General features: G+C 60.3%; 2 protein-coding genes across 3 annotated transcripts in view; both read left to right on the plus strand.

Moving 5' to 3' along the window:
- The window catches only part of POLD1 (DNA polymerase delta 1, catalytic subunit), a 25,219-nt gene extending 22,153 nt beyond the window's left edge, over window positions 1-3,066 (plus strand). Inside the window, exons 21-27 of the mRNA XM_007463427.1 lie at window positions 174-326; window positions 465-567; window positions 1,390-1,522; window positions 1,612-1,725; window positions 2,046-2,098; window positions 2,173-2,270; window positions 2,880-3,066. Of these exons, the coding sequence (XP_007463489.1) occupies window positions 174-326; window positions 465-567; window positions 1,390-1,522; window positions 1,612-1,725; window positions 2,046-2,098; window positions 2,173-2,270; window positions 2,880-2,985 (760 nt within the window). The 3' untranslated portion in view covers window positions 2,986-3,066. The remainder of the gene's footprint in view (window positions 1-173; window positions 327-464; window positions 568-1,389; window positions 1,523-1,611; window positions 1,726-2,045; window positions 2,099-2,172; window positions 2,271-2,879) is intronic.
- Window positions 3,067-3,932: 866 nt separating this feature from the next.
- Window positions 3,933-10,200, plus strand: SPIB (Spi-B transcription factor). Of its 2 annotated transcripts, XM_007463425.1 has the most exons (6): window positions 3,933-3,955; window positions 4,960-4,987; window positions 6,577-6,649; window positions 6,937-7,148; window positions 7,555-7,705; window positions 8,918-10,200. In XM_007463425.1, the coding sequence occupies exons 1-6, from the start codon at window positions 3,933-3,935 to the stop codon at window positions 9,214-9,216; spliced, it is 786 nt and encodes a 261-aa protein (XP_007463487.1). In that variant the 3' UTR covers window positions 9,217-10,200. The 2 variants fall into 2 exon arrangements, with proteins under 2 accessions (XP_007463487.1, XP_007463488.1); XM_007463426.1 differs by lacking the exons at window positions 3,933-3,955; window positions 4,960-4,987; window positions 6,937-7,148 and having other exon boundaries at window positions 6,584-6,649; window positions 8,918-9,216.
- Window positions 10,201-10,801: the final 601 nt, after the last annotated feature.

The following is a 10,801-nucleotide window of genomic DNA, read 5'->3' on the forward strand; positions in this document are numbered from 1 at the left end:
TGGGTTCCGGCCCTGCCTCTGCCCCTTGGCAGCCTGCGGCCGGGCAGGGCCCCTCCCCGTCCCTGGAGCGCATCCTGGTCCCCCAGCCTCGGGGCAGTGGAGGTGCCAGCCGGGCGGCCACAGCCACTGGTGACGCCCTGGTGACGCCCGTCCATCCGCCCGCCCCCCTGCAGAGACCCCGCGGGCGCCGTGGCGCATGCGCAGGACGTCATCTCCGACCTGCTGTGTAACCGCATCGACATCTCACAGCTGGTCATCACCAAGGAGCTGACCCGCGCAGCCGCAGACTACGCGGGCAAGCAGGCCCATGTGGAGCTGGCTGAGAGGTCAGCCCAGCGCGGGAGGGGGCGGGACCGGCCAGAAATAGCCTCTCCTGCCAGCTGGGCCCACCACTTCCTACCCCCCAGCCTGCCCCCACCGTCCCGCCTGCCCTCACCCAGCCTGCTGCCCCGGTCTCCCCGCAGGATGAGGAAGCGGGACCCCGGGAGTGCGCCCAGCCTGGGTGACCGTGTCCCCTACGTGATCATCAGTGCCGCCAAGGGCGTGGCCGCCTACATGAAGTCCGAGGTCAGGCCCACCTGGGCTGCCCGCTCCCACCCCGCTCTCCTCTGCTCTCACTTCTGCTTTCCAGGCCTGGCGGGGAGGGTGTTTCTCTCCGCAGGCCCCACGGGGCCTTGAGAACCGCCCCGCAGCACACCCCGGGGAGTTGGCTCCACCATGCTTTGCTCCGGGCCTCCCGGTACCCTCTGGAGAGGCCCTCCACCCCACCCCCCTTATTCTGACCCCTCCTGGCTCCGTCGTGCAGAAGGGGGCCTAGCCTCGCTGCACAGAGCACCGGCTGTTTCTGTGTCTCTTACTGACTCCTCGATCCTGGATCTTCAACTTGTGATTCTCTTGGATTCATACCCTCCCCCGTCCTACCTGGATGTCCAGTGACCTGTGACACCTCCCCCCCAATCCCTTTGTCAGTCCCTAGTTCCTGTCCTGCTACCTCTTATCTTGGCTTCCAACCTTCAGCTCCAGCTCACATCCACCTTCACATCTCCTGTCCCCACCGTGAACTCTGACCCTTCCCTGGTGACCTGAGGGCTCCTACCTGTGGACCCTAGCATGGATCACAGGGCCCGTGGCCAGGGACGCCCATGACCTCTGACCCCATCCCAGTCTGGGCCCAGTGACTGCCCCCCACCATTGCCCCCACTCATGACTGGAAGACGCACGGCAGCTCCCGGTGCCCTTCACCCTGGCTGCCCGCTGTTGACCACAGCCCCTGCCCTGCTGCCTGGCAGGGACCGCAGCCCCTCATCCCTTCCCGGACCCCTGTGTGTGTAGCTGTGGCCCCTCCACTCTGCCCCCCTGGTGAGACCATCCCAGCGCCTCTGCCCGCAGGACCCCCTCTTCGTGCTGGAGCACAGCCTGCCCATCGACACGCAATACTACCTTGAGCAGCAGCTCGCCAAGCCTCTCCTGCGCATCTTCGAGCCCATCCTGGGCGAGGGCCGAGCCGAGGCCGTGCTGCTGCGTACGGGTTGGGGGCAGCCGGGGCAGGCGGGGTTACCGGGGTGGGGGGCGGGGGAGGGCACTGGGCCCACCGCCTGCCTTCACATGCAGGCGGGGACCACACGCGCTGCAAGACAGTACTCACGGGCAAGGTGGGCGGCCTCCTGGCCTTCGCCAAACGCCAAAACTGCTGCATTGGCTGCCGCACTGTCCTCAGCCACCAGGGTGAGCACCGTCCCTGACCCCAGCCCCATTCCCCCGGCCCTCCCACCTCTGCCGTCACCCAAGGTCCCCGGCACCGGCCCCATGAGCTGGCATGGCTACCTGGATAGGCCCCGGCCCCTGGGTGGGGGGCTCCTGTCTGCAGGCAGCCCCACGAGGGTCCTGGGCCCCCCGCCCTGGGAGTTCCCCAGGGAGTTTTCTCCACACACTTGCTCCCTTGTTCTCTCATCGATGGGGACTTTCAGAAGCCGGGATGGGCAGCGGGCGGGGAAGGGGCAGGGGTGGGGCGGCCCAGGCTGACCTGCCCCCCTCCCCCACCCCAGGAGCCGTGTGCAAGTTCTGCGAAGCCCGGGGGTCGGAGCTGTATCAGAAGGAGGTGAGGGATCAGGGGAGGCGGGGAGGGGCAGCTGGGGGTGCGCAGGGCTGCCCACTCAGCCCTTCCATCCCCAGGTATCCCACCTGAACGCCCTGGAGGAGCGCTTCTCGCGCCTCTGGACCCAGTGCCAGCGCTGTCAGGGCAGCCTGCACGAGGACGTCATCTGCACCAGGTGGGCATGCCTGTTGGGCCCCAGAGCTGGACTGCCCAGGTTCCTCTGAGCTGCTGAGGCCTATGGACCAAAGCCCTGGCTCCTGGCTCTCAGGCTTCGGCGCCCCCCGCGTCGCCGACCCTCGGCGTCCTGGCCTGCAAAACGGGCCAGTGCCCATCCCAGCCTTCTTGGGGTGGGGTTGGGGGCTGCTGAGTGGGGGGTGCTGGGCACCCAGTATCTGCCCAGGAAATGTAGACACACACACACACACACACACACACACACACACACACACACACACACACACACACACACACACACACACACAGGGTCCTGGCCCCCTCCGCCAAGGCGGGGCCAGCCTTTCCCCAGGGAACAGGTGGGCGGGGCGGGTTCCCACGCCAGGTGCCAGGTGATATACGGCTGGTGGCCCAGCGCCTGAGCGAGCAGCCGCTGTTATCGTCTCCCCCCCGTGCCCGCTGAGCAAACAGCCCATCGTGGGAGGGGGGGTGGGCAGCATACAGGGGCCAAAGTCCTGGGAGCGGCCCCTGCCCTAGCACTGGGCTGGGCAGCGGGACCCTGGTGTGCCCGGGCAGTGGCCGTGGCCCCGACGCCCATCCTCGCCCGCAGCCGCGACTGCCCCATCTTCTACATGCGCAAGAAGGTGCGGAAGGACCTGCAGGACCAGGAGCAGCTTCTGAGGCGCTTCGGGCCCCCCGGCCCCGAGGCCTGGTGACCTCTGACCTCGGCCAGCTCCCCACAGGGGCCTGTGGGCTGGGACGGGTGGACAATTAATAAAGTTCAGGCCTTTTATTACCCGGTGCTTCGTGGTCCCTGGGGGGTCGTGGTCCACTGTCATAAGCTCTGGCCCAGATGGGTTAGCTCCACTCAGTGGGATCCGCTGACCCCCACGAGGCCCTCACCGGACTCCTTCGCCCTCCCTGCAAGATCCCTGGGCCGGCTCTCACCCCCACCCCCGCAAGCCCTCCCTCAAGGCCCAGTGAGCAGAGCATCTATGTGCACAAGCTCCTCTGGCCTGGCTGCCCCGCCCTCCAGGTGCTGACCTGTTTCCTCCAGGCCTGGGGCAGCCCCTGGCTTGGAGGCTCCCGCTCCCCGGAACGACCAGGGGGACCCCCCTCCCATGTCACCCACAATGTTTCCACCTCGGGGTCTCCACCGGCTTCGGGCCTGGGTTTTTCTCAGGGACCCCAGCCCAACCCACATCTACTCTGAGAGCCCGGGGCCCCCCCACCTCTGACACCCCCAGAGCTCTCGTCCGCTGGCGGTCTCGGAGTGCCCCCAGCGCCCAGCAACCCACTCCCCTCTGGTTCCTGAGTCCGGAGCCTCCCCACGCCCCCACTGCCCACAGGACCCCTTGACCCCTCCTTTACTTTTTCAGGGTCCCCCCAAATCTGGCTCCTCTCCCATCTCCACTCTTTAGGGTCAATCCCCCATCCCAACCCTGGGGATCCCCAAATCCAGACAGACCCTGGGTCCACCCTCCCTCCCACGTGACCAAGGGGTTGTGCAATCCAGCCCCCTCCCCTGACTCCCTCCCTGAGGGGATTTTTGAGGCGGGCTGAGCTCACAGCCGCAGGCACCCCTGCCCCCCCCAGGGGGCTGGGCCAAGGTATAAATAGGGGTGGTGTCTGCAGGCGGCAGCAAGCCCAGCCCAGCACCACCATGCTCACCCTAGAGGCTGCACAGTAAGTGGGGGCCACCCGAAAGTGGTACTCAGGACCCCTGCCCTGCACCTCACCTTTGACCCCTCTGCCGGGCCTGCCCCAGGGGTGGTGGTCTCTGCCCCACCCAGGGGGCAGGTGGGTGGGAGGGGAGGGAGGTCCACACTGTCTCTCGCCCCTCCTGGATCTCTTTCCTCTGCCACCTCGATTTCTTCCTCCGTCCCATCCGTGTTTCCCCTGGACCCCAAAGATCTCTTTTCCTTGGGATGCTTGCTTCTCTGCCCTGCTGTCCTCTCCCAAGTGGCCCTCCATCTCTGTCTCTGTCCCCGTCTCCTTCGGAGTCTCACTGCATCCCCGACTCACTCACTGGGTCTGCTCACTGTGCTTCTTAGCACATCTTTTCTGTTTTGGGTCTCTGTTCTCTGCCTCTTGCTCCCTCTCTCTGTGTCTTTCTCTGTCTCTCCAGTTTGTTTCATCTCTCCTGTCTCCTTGTCTGTCCCCCACCCCATCTACCTGTGGGGCTTAATAAATACTTCCTACATCCCAGGCCATGTGAATCGTCTCTCCACACCTTTCTCCCTTCCCTCCTCTCCTCTCCCCTCCCCTCTGCTGAGCCTCTTCTGTGTTTTCCCATCTCTACCCCAACGTCCATCTCTCCATCTATCTCCCCCGGTCCAAGATGGACCCATTTAACCGACTCGCTCCCGAAGGCCCCCTCCCCGCCCCCACCCGCCCTCGGGCGCCCACATCTCTCCGGGGACTTTCTCTCCCTCACTTTCCCTGCCCCCCGCCCAGCCTCTGTCTATGCAAATCCCGGGGGAGGGGGAAACATTTGCCTGGCCCCCGCCCCCCACTTCCTGTCCTGGTGTGGGTGAGTGTGGTGGGGCTGGTCTCACACAGAGACACGCAGCAGTGAATGAGCTGTGGTGGTCACAGCTGCAGCCGCCTATCCCCCATCTGCCCAACCACTTCGAGACTCAGGAGGCTGAAGACTCCCCTGACATGCCCCTGTGTCTCTCCCCCTCCAGGCTTGACGGGCCACACTTCAGCTGTCTGGTGAGTTGGGGCCCTGGGGGTCAGGGAGGGGTGGGGAGACCCACGTGGCCCATCGTGACCTCCCTGCCTCAGTTTCCCCCTCCACTCCTTCCTGTCCCTTGGTCTTTCTGACTTTTCCTCGGTATCTCCAAGGACCCCCTTCCTACCCATTCCATCACAGAAGTTTTTCTAACATCTCTTCTCTCAGACTGGTCCACTTCCTCGAACCGGGAGGGGTGGGTCTCTGTGCCTTTGACTTTGCGTCCCTTCCTCCGTCCATCCCACATTTAGTAAATCTACTTATTCCTTCTTCTCTTCTCTGCTTTACTTCGTATTTTCAAAAATTGAGTCTGGACTATTTCAGACACACAGAGTACTATACCCCACCCCCATAAACCCACAGCTCAGTCCAAGAAATAAAACCCCACTCACGTGCTGGAAAGCAACCCCGCTGTGGGTGCCCCTTCACCAGCACATCCCCCCCTCCTCCAACTTGAAGAGTTTTGCTTTAAAAGAAGAAAAATCGAGGTTTGCCTTAAAGTCAAAAAAGAGACAAATCTTGTGTACAGCTCAATGAGGTTTTAACTTAGGCACACACCTGTGTAACCACGAGCCAGACCGCGATATAGAACATTACCATCACTCCGGAAGATTCCCTCACGTCCCTTCCCAATCAATATACCCCTCTGATATTTTCCACCACGGATTAGTTTTGCTTGGTTTTGAGCTTTATATAAAGTGAATCACACAGGGTGACCCCTTTTGGGTCTGGTTTCCTCACGCGACATCGAGTGTGTGTCAGATGTTGGTCCTTTTTCTTGCTGTATAGTATTCCATCCTAGGAACGCACCACAGTTTGTGTGTCCATTCTCCTGTCTCTGGGCACTTGGGCTGTTTCCCGTTTGGGGGCTGTTACTAAAGCTGCGCTGATTACTCTTGAATAAGGCTGTTTCGTGGACATACGTTTTCAGTGCTCATGGGTAAATACCTTGCAGTGAGATCACTGGTTTATCAGGATGGCATATATCTAGTTTTAGACTTTAATTGCTAAAGCAACATGACTCTTGGAATGAATCGGAGTGATATGGAGGTGGATAAAAAAAGCATGGAGAGCTTCTTTGCCTCTGTTAAAAACACTTCTGCGCCTCTCACTCTTCAGGCCCCTCCCCCTCCCCCAGGCAGGCAAGACTGGGGGAATTCATCTACACCTTCCCCAGCTGCTACAATGTCACAACTGTGTATCGGTGAGGTGCTGGGATTCCCGGAAGCGCACAGTCTTAGTAGGAGCTGGCTGCTGTGTCCCTTTGCGAGACCCTGATCTCTTTCTATGTGTCCCTACCTGTGTCTCTCATTCTGTGTGTGTGTGTGTGTGTGTGTGTGTGTGTGTGCACGTCTGGGTCTGGGCCTTTGTGTGTTTCTGCTGTGTTGTATCTATCTCCCAATTCTGTATCTCTGGATGTCCCTCTCTTTGCCCTTGTCTCTGGTGCCTAGTCTCTGTGTCTCTCTTTCTCTCCCTCTCCCAGCCTGTCATAGTCTCCCCGCTGGTCCAGGGTGGGGTGGGGTCTCCCTGCAGCCTGGGTTGACCCCTTTTCTTTCTCAACCCCTATCAGTACCCAGATGGAGTCTTCTATGACCTGGACAGCTGCAAGCACTCTAGCTACCCCGACTCAGACGGGGCTCCTGGTGAGTGACCTGGCTCAACACCCTCCCCACCTGCCCCTTGGGCCCATTTTACAGATGGGAGAGCTGAGGCCCAGGGGAGGCTGTCACCTGGCACAGCAGGACAAGGTTAGCCCAGGCCTCCAGACCTCCTCCCCTTTCCTCTCCTACTCACCCTCTTGCCCATGCAAATCCTGGGGTCAGAGATTTGCACAGCCCACAATGGTCCCTCTGTGCCAGTGCAGGGGCTTCAAGGTGGAGGGGGCCGAGGCCAGACCTCTCAGCTTCTGATTCAGCGCCCTTCCCCCTAGATCTATGGAGCTACGGCCTCAGTCCAGCTGTCCCAGCCGCCTCCTATGAAACCTTTGACCCGGCTGTGGCCACCTTCAGCCACACCCAGGGTGTCCAGCTCTGTTACGGACCCTCAACCTACAGCCCTGTGGGGAACCTGGACCCGGCCCCCAGCCTGGAGGCCCCGGGGCCTGGCTTCCCAGCATACCCCATGGAGGACTTCACAAGCCAGGTGAGGGGCAGGGTGACCATGAAAATCCCCATCATTTGATTGAGGTTTCCTAGGTGCCAGGCACTACATCAAAACCTGTGCACACAGGAACCCCCTTCATCCCTCTGACGACCTTCTAAGGTTAAGCAGCATTATTACTCCATGGCACCATCGAGCCAACAGAGGCACAAATGTGGGTTAGGAGCAGCACCAAAGGCCATTATCTGTGTGGAGCAGGCTCTCGTGGAGGTGGCCCGGGCATCCCTGGCCACGCCATGGAGATCTGAACCGAGGCCAGAGTGCAGGCTGTGAGCAGAGTGGGGAGGGCCACGGCCAGGGCCCAGGAAGACGCCAAGGGACGAAAGCAGAGGGAGTGAGAGAAGGGGGGCCTCCCCCTGGGACTACAGGTAACCCTGACCTTCCACAGACCCTGTGTCCCCTGGCGTACGCCCCATACCCCAGCCCCGTGCTGTCAGAGGAAGAGGACCTCCTGCTGGACAGTCCGGCCCTGGAGGTCTCGGACAGCGAGTCGGATGAGGCCCTCATGGCTGGCCCCGAGGGGAGGGGATCTGAGGCAGGTATGTGGGCGCAAGTGGGGTGGGAGGGACTCCAACTGGAGATGGGGGGTGGGAGGTTAAAGGAACCGTGTCTTCCCAAGCAACTACTATATATACTCCAGCGCTGAGGGCAGTTCCCAGGTCTGCCATCTGCTGGCTGTGTTGCTGTCTCTACTGCTCTGTGCCTTGGTCTCCTATCTGTACAGTGGGGACGACAGTAATAGTGTCTATTGCTGGTGGTTGGGAGAATTAGGGGGGATCATACGTGTCAATGAGATAGCAGTGTTTGGCACAGAGTTTGGCACTCAATAAATCTTCACCATCATTATGGACACAATAGCAAAAGAAATCATCACAATATCAACTCCCATCTATTATTCAACCCCTGCTTCTGCCCCTGTGCCCGACCTCCATTACTCACAACCCCTGGAAGTTGGAATTATTAGTTACTTTCCCTGTCTGGGCCTCAGTTTCCCATCTGTAAAATGGGCATTGTTATTATCATCCCTATCTCATGGGGTTATGATGAAGATTAAATGAGCTCATAATTGTTCAGTGCCTAGAGCAGCACCTGGTACTAAGCGCTTCAGAAAGATTTGTAAAAACACACACACAAGCCTCATTTATAGCTGAGGAAACACCAGCTCAGAGGGGTTAAGTCACCACCCCAACGTCACACAGCTGGAAAATGGCAGAGGTGGGGTTCTTGTATCCAATGCCTGCTATGAACCCCCCAACTCTGTGGGGCCCTTGCTGCTTAAAGGAGCCCGGGAGTCAGACCCCTTGGCCTCTCCCAGGATCCCAGTCCCCGCAGAACTGACACACTGAGAGACCTGGAGCTGGAGAAATGGCCACATTCAAACCCACTTCAGATCTCTTCACCACAAGTCAGCTCTGTCATAAGTCTTTGAGGAGCATTGCCAACCCATTTCACAGATTCATCCATGCGCTCAACAGACATGTGCTGGCCACCAAGCAGTCACAGGACAGACACACATCCTGAGAAATAAAGCAGGGATGGGAGATGGGGGTTCTGGGGTGACACATTCAGGAAAGGGGAGCAACTTGCCCCGGATGGGGGTGTGGCACAGACAGAGCCAGGCAGGTGTACCTAGCAGCCACCTTCGTCACCCCAATTCTCTTGATGGGGAGACAGAGGCTTGGCGGTTCCGGGGAGGGGTTGGGGCGGGGCCCGAAGGATGCTTCAGCTAACGCGTCCCGCACCCGCCGCAGGGGCCCGCAAGAAGCTGCGCCTGTACCAGTTCCTGCTGGGGCTGCTGACGCGCGGAGACATGCGCGAGTGCGTGTGGTGGGTGGAGCCGGGCGCCGGGGTCTTCCAATTCTCTTCGAAGCACAAGGAGCTCCTGGCGCGCCGCTGGGGCCAGCAGAAAGGCAACCGCAAACGCATGACCTACCAGAAGCTGGCGCGCGCCCTGCGCAACTACGCCAAGACCGGCGAGATCCGCAAGGTCAAGCGCAAGCTCACCTACCAGTTTGATAGTGCGCTGCTGCCCGCCGCCCGCCGGGCCTGAGCCCGGGGCGGCCTCTCGGGGGCTCTCAGGGGCTCCACGCCTGTGTCACGTGGGCGTCCCCACACCCTAAGTCATAGGACCCAAGGATCCCCCGTCCTGGCTGCGGGGGCGGGGCGCTGCCACAATCCCTAAGCCCTGCCCAGGGTCCCTCTGGGATTCCCCCCAGTCATGTCTGGGGCCTCTTTGGGATTCCCTTGTCATGTCCAGGGGCCCCAAGATCTTCACGCCTTGGGTTGAAGGACTCAGAGACGACTATACTTATGTGTCTGTGTGGAGGGGCGGGGCAGGGCAGTGCTTCCAGAATCCCAAGAGCTTCTCTGGGATCCCCTTGTGATGTCTGAGATCCCTTGTGTGTCCGCGATCTCTCAGTCTCATCTAGGGGAGGGTGAGCCTACAGATCATCACACCAAGAGGGGGACTCTGCCAGCAACCCTAAGCCCTGTCCAGGGTCTTTCTGGGATCCCCTTCTCATGTTTGAGTCCCTCCTGTCCCATCTGAGATCTCCTAGTTACGTCTGGGTCCCTCTGGGAACCCTTTGCATACATGTCTCTGTGCCCATCTGTGACTCTCATTCTGTCTGTCCCCCCCCAAATCCCTTTGTCATCTTTGAGATCCCCTAATTCTCTGGAACCACCCTGCTATCACTTGTTTATGTCTGGAATTCTCCTCCGATCACATCTACGGTGCCTCTGGGATCCTTTTGTCATGTCTGAAAAACCCTTGTCTGGTCTGGAGGGCGGACCTCAGTGAACCTTGTTGTATCCGGGCCACCTCTGCGATGCCTTTGTTTGTCTGGAATCCTCCAGTCACATCTGAGGCCCCTCTGGGATCCTCATCTGGTATACCCTTTGGGGGACCCCACCAACAGCTCCGAGTTCTCCTGGGGACCCTCCACCTTCTGTAATGCCCTCCCTGGGGCCATGCTGGGGATCAATTCTGGCCACTCAACTGATTTCTGGGTGACCGTGGCAGCCCTCCCCATGTCAGTTCTAACCAGAGACTTTGCACAATCCAGCAACAGTGTGCCAGCTTTTCGGTGTGGAGAGGCTGGAGCAGGGTGGTGGCCGCTTCTAATGGGGAATCTGTTTTCCAATCTGCTCAAGTCCCCATCGCCCCTGGCTGTCATACCCCTGTGGCTTTTCTCAGTTGTCCGTTCGCCCCAACCATTCTCGTGTGAATCCAGCCTGAGCAGAAGGAGCCCGGATGAACTGTGGGAGCTCTGATTGAAACCCTCGGGGCGTGTCAGAGGCTGTGCGCTGAGAAGCCAGAGTCCCAAGTCCTTGAGCCTGGGTGGCTGGGGGGTCTAGGGTGAAAGACTTGCTGCTTCTGGGCCAGTTTGGCCCTTCTGTGGAAGGGGAGAGGAGGAGGAAGATCTCGGAAGGCCCTTGCAGCCCTGTCAAGCCTTTGATACATCTCCTGAAATCCACCCATCCACCCACTGGTAGCCAGAAGGAAGACGAGGAAGGAGCATCAAGGATCCAGAGAGGGAAGAGGTCCTTGAGGGGGGCATACAGCGGCTGGTAGCAGAGCCCAGGCTGGGACCTGCCCTCAAGAGGACAGCACACCCCCCTCCCTGGGGCGGTGC

Source organism: Lipotes vexillifer, unplaced genomic scaffold (assembly GCF_000442215.2).
Source record: "Lipotes vexillifer unplaced genomic scaffold, Lipotes_vexillifer_v1.1 scaffold802, whole genome shotgun sequence".
Classification (NCBI taxonomy): domain Eukaryota; kingdom Metazoa; phylum Chordata; class Mammalia; order Artiodactyla; family Lipotidae; genus Lipotes; species Lipotes vexillifer.

Bases quoted from the DNA above. Each gene is read 5' to 3' on its own strand.
- SPIB (XM_007463425.1), top strand. From the start codon at position 3,933: ATGCTCACCCTAGAGGCTGCACA. The intron at 4,988-6,576 runs GTGAGTTGGGGC...AACCCCTATCAG, and splicing joins GGCCACACTTCAGCTGTCTG to TACCCAGATGGAGTCTTCTA. The intron at 7,149-7,554 runs GTGAGGGGCAGG...GACCTTCCACAG, and splicing joins TGGAGGACTTCACAAGCCAG to ACCCTGTGTCCCCTGGCGTA.